This window comes from Trachypithecus francoisi, unplaced genomic scaffold (genome assembly GCF_009764315.1).
Source record: "Trachypithecus francoisi isolate TF-2019V2 unplaced genomic scaffold, Tfra_2.0 Lachesis_group20, whole genome shotgun sequence".
In the NCBI taxonomy this organism is placed as follows: domain Eukaryota; kingdom Metazoa; phylum Chordata; class Mammalia; order Primates; family Cercopithecidae; genus Trachypithecus; species Trachypithecus francoisi.
The window spans coordinates 5750597-5767510 of record NW_022681466.1 but is presented as its reverse complement, the minus strand read 5'-3'; the positions used below and the strand labels follow the sequence as shown (position 1 = coordinate 5767510).

The following is a 16914-nucleotide window of genomic DNA, read 5'->3' as shown; positions in this document are numbered from 1 at the left end:
GAAGGAGGGAGGGAGGGAGGAAGGAGGGAGGGAGGGAGGAAGGAGGAGGGAGGAGGGAGGGAGGGAGGGAGGAAGGAGGGAGGAAGGAAGGAGGAGGGAGGGAGGGAGGAAGGAGGGAGGGAGAGGAGGAGGGAGGGAGGAAGGAGGGAGGGAGGGAGGAAGGAGGGAGGAGGAAGGAGGGAGGGAAGAAGGAGGGAGGGAGAAGGAGGGAGGGAGGAGGGAGGAAGGAGGGAGGAAGGAGGGAGGGAGGAAGGAAGGAGGGAGGGAGGAAGGAGGGAGGGAGGGAGGAGGAAGGAGGAGGAGGGAGGAAGGAGGGAGGGAGGGGGAAGGAGGGAGGGAGGGAGGGAGGAAGGAAGGAAGGAGGGAGGGAGGGAGGAAGGAAGGAGGGAGGGAGGAAGGAAGGAGGGAGGGAGGGAGGAAGGAAGGAGGGAGGGAGGGAGGGAGGAAGGGGGAGGGAGGGAGGGAGGAGGGAGGGAGGGAGGAAGGAGGAGGGAGGGAGGAAGGAAGGAGGGAGGGAGGGAGGGAGGGAGGGAGGAAGGAAGGAAGGCAGGAAGGAAGGCAGGAAGGAAGGAAGGGAAGAGAAAGAAAGAAAGAGAAAGAAAGACAGGAGGCTGAGGCAGGAGAATGGCGTGAACCCGGGAGGCGGAGCTTGCAGTGAGCTGAGATCTGGCTAGTGCACTCCAGCTTGGGTGACAGAGCGAGACTCCGTCTCAAAAAAAAAAAAAAAAAAAAAAAAAAAAAAAAGAAAGAAAGAAGGAAGGAAGGAAGGAAGAAAGAAAGAAAGGAAGGAAGGAAGGAAGAAAGAAAGAAAGAAAGAGAGAGAGAGAGAGAAAGAAAGAAAGAGAAAGAAAGAAGGAAGGAAGGAAAGAAAGAAGGAGGGCAAAGGGGGCCAAGCAAGAAGAACCTCAGAGGTGGGGCCAGGCCGCCAGGCCACCAGGCCAGCCAGGGCGGTGCCTCTCCATCCATCTCAACACCCTTCCCTTCAGACCACCTCTGGGTACATGTTCAGAGCCCAGAGGGATACTTCTGAAAGCCTGGACCCAGGGCTAAGCCCCCATGGGCACAGGATGCTCATGGGGAGGGGGAACTGAAGCCCCTATTCTCAAATCTCCTAGGGGATTACGTCATGACCGAGTGGAGCGCTGCTGCTTCTCTCTCCAAGCCTCTTGCACTATCCTCCTTCTCCCTAGAAGTGCTCCCGGGACCACAGAGGGTGTGAGTATTCCCTCCCTTTGCCCCCAGGTCTCGTCCAAACCCAGTGTACCCTGCAGAGTCATCTGGCACCCCTCCAGCTCCTCCCTGGCCTCCCTGTCTCTTGCCTGGGCTAACCCTCTGGCCTCCTAAGGGGTCTCTGGCCTCCTGATGTATCAGTTCATCCTCCCTAATACCACCAGCAGGATCTTTCTAGAACATGCCCATAAGAACCATCAGGAGCTCAGTGTGCTGTATGAAGACCTTCAGTGTCAGCACCAGCCCGCCATTCCAACGTTATCTTCCATCACCCCCTTTCTACCCACTAGGTCCCAGCCACACCAAACTACTCACCATTTTTATCTAACTCCCAGCATTAGAGTTAAGGGGTATGTGCTCCTGTGTGCTCAGACACACAAAAGACTGACTGACTTCACCTTGAACCTGCCTTCTAGATCCAGGCTCTGCTAACACTAGCATCTCCCTGTGCCTTGCACACAATGGCTAGATGCACAGAAGCCAGAGAGCAAAAGGCCGATTCAAATCCTGCTTCTCCGACTAACTAGTGTTCTTTGGGCAAATTGCTTAAACTCTCTGGCCCCTCAGTATGTCCACGTATAAAATGGACATGACAAGAATTCCTGCCTCGTAGGGTTATTGTGAGAATGGAATGAGACAGTGCATATAAGAAACTAGGCCTGGCCAGGCGCACTGGCTCACGGCTGTAATCCCAGCACTTTGGGAGGCCAAGGCGGGCGGATCACCTGAGATCAGGAGTTCGAGACCAGCCTGGCCAACGTGGTGAAACTCCGTCTCTACTAAAAATATAAATATTAGCTGGTCGCGGTGGTGGGCACCTGTAATTCCAGCTACTTGAGAGGCTGAGGCAGGAGAATCACTTGAACGCGGGAGGCGGAGGTTGCAGTGAGCCAAGATGGTGCCATTGCCCTCCAGCTTGGGTGACAAGAGTGAAACTCCATCTCAAAAAAAAAGAGAAGAAAGAAAGAAAGAAAGAAAGAAACTGAGCCCGGGGGGTGGGTGTGGTGGCCTATGCCTGTAATCTTGGCACTTTTTGGGGCAGAAGCCGAAGGATTGTTTGAGGCCAGGAGTTCAAGACTAGCCTGGGCAATATAGCGAGACCCCACCTCTAAATAAAGAAAAACAGACAAAAAACACAGAACCCAGTGCCTGGCACATGGAGACGCTCACAGGCTGTCTGTATTCTGTTAGGTGCCTCCAACAGCGAGCTATGTTTCTCCTGCTTCTACTCTGAGCTAAGGCTTAGGTGCCTCACGGGGAATTGAAGTTTGGTAACATTTAACTAATTAATTAAATTATTGTTTAAAGACGGAGTCTCCCTCTGTCACCCAGACTGGAGTGCAGTGGCGAGATCTGGGCTCACTGCAACCTCTGCCTCACGAGTTCAAGCGATTCTCCCATCTCAGCACCACGTCCCCAGTTCCCCGACCAGCATCTGGGATTATAGGCACCCGCCACCACGCCCAGCTAATTTTTGTATTTTTAGTAGAGATGGCGTTTCACCATGTTGACTTGGCTGGTCTTGAACTGCTGACCTCCAGTGATCCGCTTGCCTAGGCCTCCCAAAGTGCTGGGATTACAGGCATGAACCACCGGGCCTTCATGAAGTTGGGTAACAGAAGTGACCACAGATTTCATCTAGCTCAATTTGCATTTTGCAAGTCAGATAACTGAGACTCTGAGATTAGAAAGGACTCTCTCAAGATCACATGGTGAGTGGGTGTGGCGGAAGGGCCTGGAATCCTGGGCTTTTGTATGTGCTTTGCCTCAAATCACAGAGCAGCTTACGTGCCTTTATTAACTTACTTTTATTTTCCTCTGGAAATAATATCAAGTCAAACAGTGTCCTTATAATTTGCAGGTACTAGGAGAGGGCCCTTTGGGAAAGGGTTGCATTAGCTGCCTCCCTGAGGGTTCATGACACAGAAAGTTCTAGAAAAGTGATGCCCCTGGTTAGGGGAATCAAAACAGGATCAGCTGGCATGGCTGGGTGGCAAGCGGACCCTGGGTTGCTTCCAGAGTGGGCTGCTGCTAACTGTAGCAAATCAAGTCTTTCTCTGCCGGCTGGAGGAGCTGCTACTCTGGTGTGCAGGTACCCAAGGCCTTAGCAGGTGTGGCTGGAATGCCACTGGGTCGGGAAAATGAGGTCTAGGACAAGCAGGAGGCTCTCTTGGGTCTAACTGAGCTGATCCATTCACCTAGGAAGAAGAAGAAAGGAGGGGCTGTGGAGGTAAGCCAATAGGGCCAAGCCCTTTGTCCTGGCCCCTGGGGACAATCCTGGGACCGGAAAGCCAAGGGAAAGCCAAGATCTCCAGAGATATCCTTCGGTCCTAGGCAAGGGTACAGACACGCCTGTTAAAAAAACAAGCAAGCAAACCAAACATCTTCTTTGTGAACTGAACCTCCAGAGGTCCCAGGTACTTGGAGGAACTGGAATAAGGTGATTCACAGGTTTCCCTACTTAAAGTCCCCTTAGCAACCAGTCCCGCCTAGTGGTTACCTACTGAATACATTGCTCTCCCCGAGGGCAGAGCCCTTGGAAATACTCTCCAAGGAGGATGTAGAAAAACCTGTCTGCCCCTGTCTCCACTGGCCACACCAGAGCTGCTGTCCCAGAATGAAAGCGCAGCTCTGAGAGGGTGGTCACCTGGACTGGCCAGGGCTGTGCTCCTACGGTGCTCCCTGGTCAGGGGTCCCAGCCATTTCAATAGGTGGTAGGAGCTCTTCCAGCCAGCCCTGCCCCATCACCTTCCCCGTTAAGCTGTTTCCAGTCCTTTTTCACAATCCTTCTACAACCCTAGGAGACAGAGTCATTGGGCCCTTCTTTCATGGATACAGAGCAACCTCCTCCCCGAACCCCACACGCAGGGCCTCAAAGTCCTCTCTGAGACCACAGCCTTCCCTAGGCTGTGGTTAAAGCCACTTAAAGCCAACTCACATGCCTGCCCCTTCCCTCCATTTAGATGGGTCCCCTCCTCCATCCTACCCGGCTCCCGTGGCACTGCCTGCCCACCCCTCCCTCTGAAGAGCAGTGTGGTAAGGCAGGGGCTGCGGTGCCAGGGCATTTTGGCATGCCTTTCCCTCCCTACCCCGCCCCGCCTGCTAAATATATATCTTGGAGGAGTCCAGGAAGGAGCCACCACAGATGTGATTAACTCTTTCACCTCCGGCACTGTGGAGAGAGGGCAGGCTGGAAGGAGCAGTGGGAAGTGGGGGTACCCAAGTCCCGACTAGAGGAGCGCCCCCCGCCCAGGATCAGCTGGGGGATGGAAGAACTCAGCCCCTCACACCAGGCTGGGAGGAAGGGGTCCTGGGATTCTGGGAGGGGGCTGGTCTGTGGGAAAGAGACTCCGAGTGCCCTTACTGTCCCCACCCACCCAGCCCACCTCCACTGTTCAGAAGGAGGAAACTGAGTCAGGAGAGCTCAAATCTCATGGCAATCGTCTGGCAAAGTCAGGCCCTGACCCACTTTCTCCAGAAAGAACTGAAAGAAGACATCAACTCTCTTTTCAAGAGAAGGTGAGGGAGGCCAGGCAGCAAACACACCTTCCCCCAGGTGGGCCTCTTCCCAGGCCCCTGAAGTGAGGTGTGCAGGCCTCAGATGGAGGAGGTGGGTGACTCAAGGCAGGGCTCTGGGTTACCCCTCACCTTCCCCTCTTTCCCGAGTGGCAGCACCCAGCATGGCCCCTCACTGAGAGCTGCCTGTGCGCCCCCTGAAAGGCACCCCAGGGGTTCATCAGGCCCTGCTATCTAGGTTTGGGGGGTGGCGGGCTGGAGAGGGTTGGGGTCGGGGGGAAGCAGGGAGGGGAAAAGACTCTCCCACGTCTGCCTGGTGACAGAGGGAGGGTGTCAGCTCTAGGCCATCTCCAGGAACAGCCCCCCAGGGTTCCCTGTCCGCCACTGCTCACGACCCACCCCAGTCTTTGGCCATCTCCCTCTCCTCACCTTCCTGACCCTTTCTCTACCCTGTTGGGCGGGACTCCTGCCAAGGCCCAAACACTCTTGGAGGGCAGGATGCCTAAAGCTGCCGTGAACAGGAATCACTGACCTGGGTGGATCCAGGTGGAACTACTGGGTGGGGCTAGCCAGACCCCAGAGACTCTGACTGGGTGGGGCTCTGCAGCCTGGCAGGCCAAGCTCCTCAGAGTGGGGAGGGCAGGTGAGCAGAACCCGAGGCCAGTAGGAGGGGCTGGCGGGACCCTGCCGAGGAGAGTGGAGAGAGAAGGAGGATGAATGACGAGAGGCCCTTCACACCACTGTGCACAGGAAACCACCAAAGTCATCTGAGAAAATTGCAGGGCCCTGTAGCCCTGGGGCTGGCCAACCCCAGCTTGGCAGACGTGGCTTTAGGGTGGAGGAGACTGACAGAGGGTACAAAGGCTTCCCACCCAACTAGTTGGTGCTGGCTGCTGGCTGGGGGGCAGGCTGTTTCTTTGCAGTAACTCGGATCTTCCTTTGAACCTGGCTTAAAGGCCTGCCCTCCCACTGCCTGGCCTGATCGTCCAGCCAGTCCTGCAGCGCCCCCTGCTGTCTGAGCTGACAGGGACATGCAAAAAGGGAAGGTGGGCAGAAAACCAGCCAGGGAGCTCAGGCCACCCCCACCAACAAGAAGGCCAGGGAGGAAAGATTTTCAAGACACCCCCATGCCAAGGGCTGTCCCTTGGTCCCTGCCAGCCAGCACCTCTGTAATCTGGCCAACCAAAGGGCTCAATGTTTTCTTCTTTTTTTGAGACGGTCTGGCTCTGTCGTTCAGGCTGGAGTGCAGTGGTGTGATCTCAGCTCGCTGCAGCCTCAAACTCCTGGGCTCAAGTGATCCTCCCACCTCAGCCTCCCGAGCGGCTGGGATTACAGGTGCCCACCACCATGCCCAGCTAATTTTTTTTTTTTTTCGTATTTTTGGTGGAGACAGGGTTTCGCCACGTTGCCCAGGCTGGTCTCAAACACCTGGTCTCAAGTCATTCTCCTGCCTTGCCTCCAAAGTGCTAGGGTTATAGGCCTGAACCACTGTGCCCAGCTGGCTAAATGCTTAATTTGGAAAATATGGTCTTGCTCTCTGGGCCAGGGTGCTGAATGGATTCTGCATGATCCCTCTAGAAGCTTGTCTCCCTGTCCCCATCATGTCACCCACCCCACCATTGGTAAGCCATCTCCTAGGCCCAGGCATGGCGAGAGGAAGGGAGCCTTGTCGCCTTGTCAGAATCAAGGGACACTCACGTCTGTGGACTTGAGCTCCATGAAAGATCCCAGAGCAGAAGCGACAGATGTGGCTCCCTTTTATCCAGCCAGCATGCCTCCTCTTTCAGACTGAAAGAAAGAGGGGAAGGGGTAGAGGAGCAGAGCACTCAGGGGGCGGACTAAAGTGAGCACGGGAGTCAGAGAGATGGGCGGAGGCTGCGTGTGCAGTGGGGCCTGAGACCATGCCCTGGAAGCAACCTGGGTGCGCTGATATCCATTCCAGAGACAGAAAGAAACATGCTGCTAAGCCCAGGCGCGTGGCTCACGCCTGTAATCCCAGCACTTTGGGAGGCCGAGGTGGGTGGATCACCTGAGGTCAGGAGTTCGAGACCAGCCTGGCCAACATGGTGAAATCTCGTCTCTACTAAAAATACAAAAATTAGCTGGGTGTGCTGGCACGCACCTGTAATCCCAGCTGCTTGGGAGGCTGAGGCAGGACAATAGCTTGAACCCAGGAGGCGGAGGTTGCAGTGAGCCAAGATCGAGATCGTGCCACTGCACTCCAGCCTTGGTGACAGAGCAAGACTCCATCACATTAAAAAAAAAGAAGAAGAAGAAGAAGAAAGAAAAAGAAAGAAACGTGCTGCTAAGGGGGAGTGTGCAGTGATAGCACTGCAAACCGGAGCAACTGGGAAACCCAACAGAGGGAAACAGCTGCTTGAAGTCTGAGCAATGAGGAACCCAGAAAAGGTGCCAGCAGCAGCACGACACCCCACCAGAGATCACATAAGAGTGGCTGAGGGAAAAGGGGGCCCGAAACCCAATTGTGATTAAGAAAATCAAGAAGGCCAGTGCCGTGGCTCATGCCTGTAATCCCAGCACTTTGCAAGGCTGATGCAGGAGGATTGCTTGAGCTTACGAGTTGGAGACCAGCATGGATAACATAGGGAGACCTCGTCTCTACAAAAAAAAAAAAAAAAATTAGCCAGGCATGGTGGGTGATGCATGCCTGTGGTCCCAGCTACTTGGGAGGCTGAGGCCAGAGAATTGCTTGAGCCTGGGAGGTTGAGGCTGCAGTGAGCTGTGATCGTGCCACTGCACTCTAGCCTGGGTGGCAGAGTGCGACCCTGTCTCAAAAAAGGAAAAGAGGCCTGTAATTTCAGCACTTTGGGAGGCCAAGGCAGACACATCACTTGAGCCCAGGAGTTCAGGAGCAGCCTGGGTAACATGGTGCAACCCCCATTCAGAAAGAAAGAGAGAGAGAGAGAGAAAGGAAGGGAGGGAGAGAGAGAGAGGGAGGGAGGGAGGGAGGAAGGAAGGAAGAGAACGAGAAAAGAAAGAAAAGAACCTTTTCTGAATGAAAATCTCAGTGTGGAAATGAACAGGCCCGCCTCCGGGTACCTGTTCAACAAGGTTGAATCTTCAAAAACTTCAAGATCTTCCAGGAAGAAAGGAGAGATCATGTTTAAAGATACGAGACTGGCTTTGAGTCCTGTTACGCCAGCCAAGGAGAAGCGAAAGGTGGGGACAGTTCGTATACAGCCGAGAGAAAAGTGACTTTTATTAAAGCCTGGATCCACAGCCAAGGAACATTTGTATTTAAAATACCCATAGTTTCCCCCGAACCAAAGTCATATGTTGAAGACCTAATCCCCAGTACCTCAAAATGGGACTGCATTTGGAGATAGGGCCTTGAAAGAGGTGACGAAGTGCAAATGAGGCTGTTAGAATGCGCTCTCATCCAACCTGACTGGCGTCTTTATAGGAAAAGATTAGGACATGCAGGGACACTGGAGGTGTGCACGGAGGGAAGGCCATGTGGGGACACAGGGAGAAGAAGGTGGCCTTCTGCAGGGCAAGGAGAGAGGCCTCAGAAGCAACCCAAGCTGCTAACACCTTCTTCTTCTTTTTCTTTTTAGACAAGTTCACCCTTTACTCTGTTGCCCAGGTTGGGGTGCAGTGGCGTGGTCTTGGCTCACTGCAGCCTCGACCTCCTAGGCTCAGGTGATCCTCCACTACATCCAGCTATTTTTGTATTTTTTGTAGAGACAGGGTCTTGCTATGCTGTTTAGCCTGGTATTGAACTCCTGGGCTCAAGTGATCCCCCTGCCTCAACCTTCAGAGTTGCTGAGATTATAGGTGTGAGCCACTACATTTGGTCGATACATTGTTTTGAACTTCCAGCCTCCAGAACTGTAAGAAAACACATTTCTGGCACGGTGGCTCAGGCCTGTAATCCCAGCACTTTGGGAGGCTGAGGCAGGTGAATCACTTGAGGTCAGGAGTTCGAGACCAGCCTGGCCAACATGCGAAAGCCTGTCTCTACTAAAAATACAAAAATTAACCAGGCGTGGTAATGTGTGCCTGTAGTCCTCGTTACTTGGGAAACTGAGGCAGCAGGATGACTTGAACAAAGGAGGTGGAGGTTGCAGTGAGCCGAGATTGTGCCACTGCACTCCAGCCTGGGTGACAGAGTGAGACTCCATCCCAAAAACAAACAAACAAACAAACAAACAAACAAACAAAAACACGGATGTTGTTTAAGCCACCCAGTCTGTGGTATTTTGTTATGGCAACCCTTGAAAACTAATAGAGTCCAGGAAACAATTTGTCAACCAACTTTCAAACAGCAAAAATCATATATAGGCTCGGGAAGAAATGAAAGACACGTGAGAAATAACCATCCTCAGATATTAACAAAGGATGATTGATAGACAGTAAGATCAACCAGCACATCAAACGTGTGGAGGGAATGGTTAGGAAAGAAGCTCAGACTCTCAAAAAGGATTTCTTTAGCTAAGATATTTCAGCAGATGGGTGGGTAGGGTATGGAGGGAGAAGGGAAGAAGGATAAACTGAAACCATTTAAGTCTTTTTCTCCTCTAGAAGCCAGTTGAGAGATTGGCAGATTTAATAATACTTTTCATTTACATTTCAGTGACATGCTTACCAAGGCGATTATCACTTCATTTTATTAAAGGTTACATGAATGCTAAAAAGAATCTGTTACCGTGTGTGTGTGTGTGTGTGTGTGTGTGTGTGTTTTGAGTTGAAGTTTCACTCTTGTTGCCCAGATTGGAGTTCCATGGTGTTTCCCTGGTGCAATCTTGGCTCACTGCAACCTCCGTCTCCTGGATTCAAGTGATTCTCCTGCCTCAGCCTCCGAGTACTTGGGATTACAGGTGCCCACCACCACGCCCAGTTAGTTTTTGGACTTTTCAGTAGAGATGGGGTTTCACTATGTTGGCCAGGCTAGTCTCGAATTCCTGACCTCGAGTGATCCGCCCACCTCTGCCTCCCAAAGGGCTGAGATTACAGGCGTGAGCCACTGTGCCTGATCACCTAATGCATTTTATTAGGAAAATGTGATACTGATTCTCAAATCTGATAAGCCCAGCACTAGAAGTTCTAAGCAATGCAAAAGATCCCCGAGAGTGATCTGCCTCTAATCTTCTACATGTGAGAGCACCTGCAAGGTGTGGGGTGGAACAGCAATGGACCAGGAACCAGGAGACTTGGGTTTGAGTCTCAGCGTTGCTCTTGAGCAGCTCTGGGCTAGGGGCATACCATTTAATCTCTCTATGCCTCAGTTTCCTAAGTTTGTAAAACAGTCACAATACTCCGGATGCAGGGGTGTTTGAAAACACCGATGTTGCCCCAGCCTGTTGGTATAAGTGAAGTTATAGGAATATTAACATCGGGGTTATGGTGGCTCAATGCAAAATTGTCTCGACCAGCCTGGCCAACGTGGTGGAACCCCGTCTCTACTAAAAATACAAAAATTAGCTGGATGTGGTGGTGGGCGCCTGTAATCCCAGCTACTCGGGAGGCTGAGGCAGGGGAATCACTTGAACCCAGGAGGCAGAGGTTGCAGTGAGCTGAGATCGCGCCACTGCATTCCAGCCTGAGCGACTGGGTGACAGAGTGAGACTCCATGTCAACAAAACAAAACAAAACAAAACTGTGTCTTGAAAGAGCTTCCCTAACAGTTTCTGTAAGTTCCTGGTTTCACTGGTGCTCAGAGACAGGTGAGCTAATCTTGCAGCTGGCCTCCTGGAAGACAGCCCTCCAAGACAGCTGAGGAAGGCATCCTGTCTCTGGCCTAGACCCAGCTGCTGTTGCCATCCATGGAGGCACAGATGCTCTTCTCTGATACTGGGCTCTCTCCTGCAGGGTCCCTGTAGGATGTTCTATCTAGTTCTTCATCCATGGAACTTTGTGCTTTCTTCTCGTGCCCGCTTCTGTAGGGCAGGCTCAGGCTGGGCTGGGGCCGACATTGTCCCCTGCCTGGGGACACATCTGTGTGTGCACACGGAGGTGCGGGCAGGGGGGTCCTCCATCCTCAACAACTGCTCAGGGTCAGTGTAGACCATCCTGGAGCAGAAATGTTGGGCTTACAGGCCCTCAATCCTTTCTCTGAACTCGGCACCACATGTGTCTTGGAATTCAGAATACGTCAGAGCAGAGGAAGGTGCTGTGTGGATCTAGTGGTGTGTGTTTGATCACAATCTGTGGGGTGTGGACAGCAGTGCATGATCACTCCACTAGCAGTCCCAGGTGGGGCTTGCAGGATTCACAATCACAGGACAACATCAGGACCAGAAATCACCTCACGTCAGTTCAGGTCACATTATGCACTAAATGTGTTTGTGGCAAATTTTGGAAACATGTTTTGGCTTTTTGGAGTTGAGAATCATGGCTAACACATTGGAGACCCACATTATCCTCTTTCTGGGTTAGCTGAACCTCCCTGTCTGGACATCCCTGCTCTGGGGAGAAGCAGAGAGGCAAAGTGGAAAGCCAAGCATCGATTCTGCATTGACTGTGTGCTGGCTGCATTGACTCTGCACCGACTGTGTGCTGGGAGCACTGATTCCGCATTGACTGTGTGCTGGGAGCACAAACAGCTCTTTCACTGATGTCATCCCACTAAGAGGGTGGGGGCAGGTCTGAACCTCCCATTCAGGACAAAGGTCAGCTCAGCCTGACCAGGAAGCAGAAAGTGGTACTGGCTGAGCGCTAATGTGTTTACCCACAGCCTGAGCAGGTGGGAGTTCCATCTGCTAATGTCTCCCAGCTACCTCTCTGGGATGGTGGTGCTGAGAGGAGAGAGGGGCCCTGGAGAGGCTGGAGGTGCTGAGCAGAGCTCCTCACGGCTCTGATCGGCTCTGCCAACTCCCCCTTCCCATTGGTGGAGGAAAAGACCTTTCCCCAAGGGGCGTGGGCTCGGGGCGCTCAGCAGAATCTCAGGGTCATCTCCGGCTAGGTCCTCCTTTCCTATTCTCCTAGTACCCTGGGTTAAGAGATCATTTTCTTTCTCCTCATTGGCAACAACAAAAACTACAGCCCCAGTGCTGGTTCTGGGCCCATGAACCTGTTCTGGCTTAGGGCAGGGAGTAATGTGGAATCGAACCAGGGTGTTTGAGACCTATGGGGCTGTGTCTCCTGTGGCTGGACAGACATGGGCCTGGGCTCCTCACATCTGATTTAAGATCACCCCTTTCTGGCTGGCCCTGGGGGCTTTTGTCCCCCAAGCAGTCTCCTCCCATTGTTCAGCTCAACCTCTTTGATTCCCCCAGCCTAAGAAATGCTTTAAGTCCTGAAGATATCTTCCTTTTCAAACTCTTGGCATTGCCACTGGGAGCTGGAGAGGTGATCCATTCAGGGAATGAGAGGCAGGCACCAGGAAACGGGGGTGGGCTGGAGACAATTCACATCCATCCATCCATCCATCCATCCATCCATCCATCCATCCATCCTTCCATCCATCCATCCATCCTCCATCCATCCATCCATCCATCCTTCTGTCCATTTTTCCATCCATTCAACCAACATTTATCTGCATTCATGATGAGCCAGGTAAAATGCCCCCCTCAAAGGAATGCCCACAGCACTGATGTTATTAGCCTGTTCCTGGCAGTGCCCTTTCATCTTCCCAGGAAATAGGGATTGCTGGTGAAGCAAATGTGAGAGTTGGTTAAGTTGTCCTCCTCTCTACCTGGGAGCCACACCCAAACGAGGAGCCTCACCCCCACCCAAGGAAAGCAAGTTGTTGATAAACGTTTTTTGAGCACAACCTCAAAGGCCCCAGTACATACGGCCATGAGCCACCCTGAGCTCCCCAGCTGGGCCCCTTCTCTACACTTTTGCCCCTTTGGGGAGTCCCAGAGGCTCCATCACAGGCTTTGCCACCTTGCCCTCTGGCTGTGATGCCAAAGTGCAGGGCAGGTAGGCATCGTGGATGACCTGTCGGACAGTGACCCGGAAAGTCTTGCTGACAAAGCAGTAGAGGCCAAAGTTGACTGCCGTGTTGAGCATGGCCACCATATTGGCCACATCCAAGGCCAGGTGGACCCTCCAGTCGCGGTGGACAGGGGCCACATACATGTGGTAGAGCATGACAAAGACCCGGGGTGCCCACAGGAGGGTGAACAGTGTGGTGATGCCCAAGAGGATGGCTGTGCTCTTGCCCACCCGGGGCTGCAGCCCACTCTGGCCCCTCCTCCGCAGATGGTGGATGATGGCCGAGTTGGTGACCAGGAACACACCACAAGGGATGAAATAGACAGTGAGAAAGTGAGCCCACTTGAGGACCTCATCCAGCGTGCTGGGTGAGTCAGCGTCTCTCCACACATCCAGCCACCAGTAGAAGGGGATGCCAGTCAACAGGGCAGCACTCAGGACAGCAGCAATGGCCCGGCGGGTCCGGCCTGGGGACGAGGCGGCCCGATGGTGCAGGGGGTGGCACAGGGCAGTGTAGCGGTCAACTGTGAGCAGGATGGCGATCCAGACTGAGGCGTGGTTGGCAGCAAACTCCAGGATGTTGGCCATGCGCACCACAACCTGGGGCATCTGGCGGGCCAGCAAGGCTCCCTGCAGGAGGAAGCCCGCGAACACGATGACCACCTGGATGATGATATCCGAGGCCGTGAGTGCCAGAAGGTAGTAGTAGGAGGGCTTCCTGGTCCTGGTGGCAAGGCGGCCCAGGGCCACTGCGGTCAGGAGGCTGACTGGTCGCAGCCGAGGTCAGGGAGGGGAGAGGCAGAGGCATCAGAAGAGAGCTCAGACTCTGCTTTCCAAGGTGTCGCCATCGCCCCTCCCCATCTGTGTGTGCAGAGGCTGTGCTGGCTTCTGTTTTTTCTCCTTCTAGATTCTTCTGAAACTCCACTTTGCCCAGAAGGCAACCCAGGCCAGCTCTGCCCTGTCCATCCACTGCAGGCCACTGGCTGTACCCTAGTTATACACAGGTAAGTGCACATGGCAGGGTGTCCTCAGAAGCCACCTGTCCTGGCCGGGCGTGGTGGCTCATGCCTGTAATCCTAGCACTTTGGGAGGCCAAGGTGAGCAGATCACCTGAGGTCAGGAGTTTGAGACCAGCCTGACCAACATGGAGAAACCTCATCTCTATTAAAAATTAGCCAGGCATGGTGGTGCATGCCTATGATCCCAGCTACTTGGGAGGCTGAGGCAGGAGAACCACTTGAACCTGGGAAGCGGAGGCTGCAGTGAGCTGAGATCACACCACTGCACTCCAGCCTGGGTGACAGAGCGAGACTCCATCTCAAAATAAATAAATAAATAAATAAATAAATAAATAAATAAAAGAGAAGCCACCTGTCCTATGGCATTGTCCTTCAAGTCCTTTTTAGGTTTTCTGTGTCCTCCAGAATGGAGGCGTCCCTGGCCACAGGCATGGGTTTAGCTATCAGACTTGGGGAAAGCTCCAGGACTGAGACCACCCGTTCTTCCCATATCCGTGCACCTACCTCTGCCCCCAGCTCTGCTCTCTGAAGGCATGGGCAGCACAGGGAGCTTGGTACTCAGCTCAGCCAGTTCCTATGTGAATTGTTATCCTAAGAGGGTGTTCACTGCTGGGGAAAACTTGGGTTTAGCTGTGAGCACCCCCAATCCTAGCCCCTTACTTTTATTCCCCTCCAGTGACCCAGAACACCCTGACAATGGCAAGGAAAGACCAGGGGTCTATGATCCAGGGCCTCAGGGGTCAACACAGAGGACTGGCACCCATTGAAGAAGGATCCCCATTTCTGGCCAAGCCCAAGTCCCCAGACCCCAGCTCCGCACTCACCAGGCAGCCCCAGGCCCAGCAGGACACTGTAGTAGATGACAGGGATGACGCCAGCTACACACGGGGACCTCTCTGGGATCTCTGGCCAGTGGCTTTCAAACTCCTGGCTCAGCCCGCTGCCGTTGGGTGTGGGCAGCAGGGTCACTCGTGGCTGGCCAGCTAGAAGGGGTGGACGGGCAGAGTCAGAGCCTCTGGTCTATTTCTAACCTGGCTGGGCAGCAGCCCCGCCCTGACCTGGGGGTCTTTCTAGTCACCCTGCTCTGTGCAGACCCTCTAGTCAGACCCAGCTGAGTACATTGTCTGTTGCTGTGAGAATTCTTGCCAAGACCACCCTCACCCCCACCCCACCCTACTCCCTCAGTGGCCCGGCTGCCCCACTGATGGAAAGTCCGTGGCAGCCATAGCGACCACTGCTCCCCATGAGTCCTCACCCTGCCTGGCAGGGGCTCTGAAACAGGATCACGGGAGCACTTGTGGAGATGCAGGCTCCTGGGCCTCCTCTGGGCGGGCTGAGCCAGAGGGTCTGAAGCGGGGCTGCAGCAGCCATGCTTGTCATCAGCATCTGGGCGATTCTGACCCAGGTGACGCCGGCCACACACAGGGACCTCTCTGGGAGGCCCACAGTGGAGGCCCCAGGGCTGCACAGCTCCACTCAACAGCTGTCCCCCTCTAAGGAGAGGCTGTTGCTAGGGCCCCTCTTTTCTAAGCTAAAGAGACCCTCTTCAGAGGTGAGCACCACTAAAGCTGGAAGGGCCCAGGTCCACAGAGGGGGAAACTGAGTCCACAGGGGTAAGGTGGCTGGTCTAGGATGAGCACCGTCCACTCTGGCCCCTGTTCCCCTGAAACCACACTGCACGTCTCTTTCAGGTAGAACTCCAGCTTTTCGTTTCCTGCTGCAGCCCAGGGGCTCACTGCTCACTCACTCTCAGCTTCGGCCCCTACTCCACCCTCTAGGTCCCTAACCTGCCTCCTGTTCCCTCCTGCCTTTCCACCTGATTGCCCCCAGCACACCCTACTTCAAGATGCCTTACCTGTCTCTCGTCCCTCAAGCCCCATGCTCTGGGGAGCTGAGTCCTGGGTCACCTGTGGCTTTTCCTGAGGGTCCCCACAGTCCCCTGTCAGCATCGCCAGCTGCACCTCTCACCCCTTGGCTCTCCAAGTGGTTGCCCCAGGATCCTTCCCGAGACACTGAGCCTATTAGTGCAGCGGGGTGGGGCGGGGGAAGGAGGAGGAAGGAATCGGTGGGCGGAGGCACCAGGGAAAGAGCGAGGGTAGATGCTGGTGGAGCAAACCAGGGTCCTCTAAGGCGTGCAGGCAGGAGAAGGGGTTGGGCTGGGCAGGGGCTGCAGCTTCAGGAGAGACGAGCTGAGGGTGGCGTGAGGTTCACAGGTCTGTCTATGCCTGGGGGAGCAGGAAGTGAGGAGAAGAGGCTGGATGGCAGGATGGGGGTTCTGGGGGGCTGCCTCCTGCCCCGGGGCACTCTGTGAGCTGGCCTGGGTTCAGCTGGGGTCACATCCTGAGGCTGAGGGCTTTGGGGACAGGCAGAAAGACTCAGGGTGCTGACTTTGAGCATCCAGACTGGGAGGGAAGAGAGAAGAGCACCTCTGCAAGGAGTTGGGGGACTCGTGCCAGGTAGGAGGGTTGAGGCTGCCACAGACAGGGCTATGATCCCAGGAGGCCCAGGGGACCAGGTGTACAGGGTCAGTCCTGCAGTGACCATGGTGGGGGAGGTGGAGGCTGCCCCCAGGGGCAGGGTGGCAGGCAGTCGTGCACAGGGTGGGGCATCCCCTGGGAGCAGCCAGACCAGGCTGCCTGCAGCCGGTGCTGGGAAACCACAGTCCTGCAAGCTGTTGTTTTCCTGGCCCTAGTGAAATGGATCATCCCTCAAGAATATCAATCCCTGGTAAATAAACACCAGCCGGTGCCGGTGAGCACTCAGAAGAGACCAGAATCTGCAGCTCTGGCTCCCCTGCCCTAGAGGAAGAGTGACTGGAGCAGCCCACAAGCAGGCACCTGGTACATAGATGCCCCATAGACGGCCTTGGGAGGAGAGCTCAGGCCCCCCTGGAATCACCTCCCATGGCCTGTCCTCTGGGAATGCAGCAGAAAATATGGCAGGAAATATAGGGAGCTTCCCAGCTCTGGGAGTTAGATCTCACATCGGAGCCTGGAATCCCCTGCCCCGACACTCCCTCGGATACTCACAGCAGAGGCTCTGCTGTCCCCTGGTGGCCGCATCCTGACCCTGCAAGCCTGAAAGTCCCATGGTTTGGCCAGGCACCCTGGGTGGCACAGTGAGACTGGAGAGGGAGCTGCCTGCTCAGGAAAGGTCCTCTGGTGGAGTGCTGGGACCCCAGCCCCAGAAAGTGCAAGTAGCACAGATGACGCCCCAGGCCACCACCTCCTTGCAGCTAGGGTGAGAG

At 54.5% G+C, this 16914-nt stretch overlaps 2 protein-coding genes across 3 annotated transcripts in view; one reads left to right on the top strand and one right to left on the bottom strand.

The window, feature by feature from the left end:
* LOC117066632 (filamin-binding LIM protein 1-like) overlaps positions 1 to 3526 on the top strand; it is a 52078-nt gene extending 48552 nt beyond the window's left edge. For both annotated transcript variants that reach the window (XR_004430427.1, XM_033182048.1), the window contains 2 exons: positions 1116 to 1215; positions 3433 to 3526. Coding sequence is in view for 1 of the 2 variants with exons in the window: in XM_033182048.1 (XP_033037939.1) it covers positions 1116 to 1215; positions 3433 to 3472 (140 nt within the window). In the remaining variant the exon portion in view is untranslated. The remainder of the gene's footprint in view (positions 1 to 1115; positions 1216 to 3432) is intronic.
* Positions 3527 to 12336: 8810 nt separating this feature from the next.
* Positions 12337 to 15663, bottom strand: GPR142 (G protein-coupled receptor 142). Its single transcript, XM_033182050.1, has 3 exons — positions 15523 to 15663; positions 14492 to 14650; positions 12337 to 13415 (listed from the first exon to the last, which is right to left on the bottom strand). Exons 1-3 carry the CDS (start codon positions 15614 to 15616, stop codon positions 12544 to 12546), a joined length of 1125 nt encoding a protein of 374 aa, XP_033037941.1. The 5' UTR covers positions 15617 to 15663; the 3' UTR covers positions 12337 to 12543.
* Positions 15664 to 16914: the final 1251 nt, after the last annotated feature.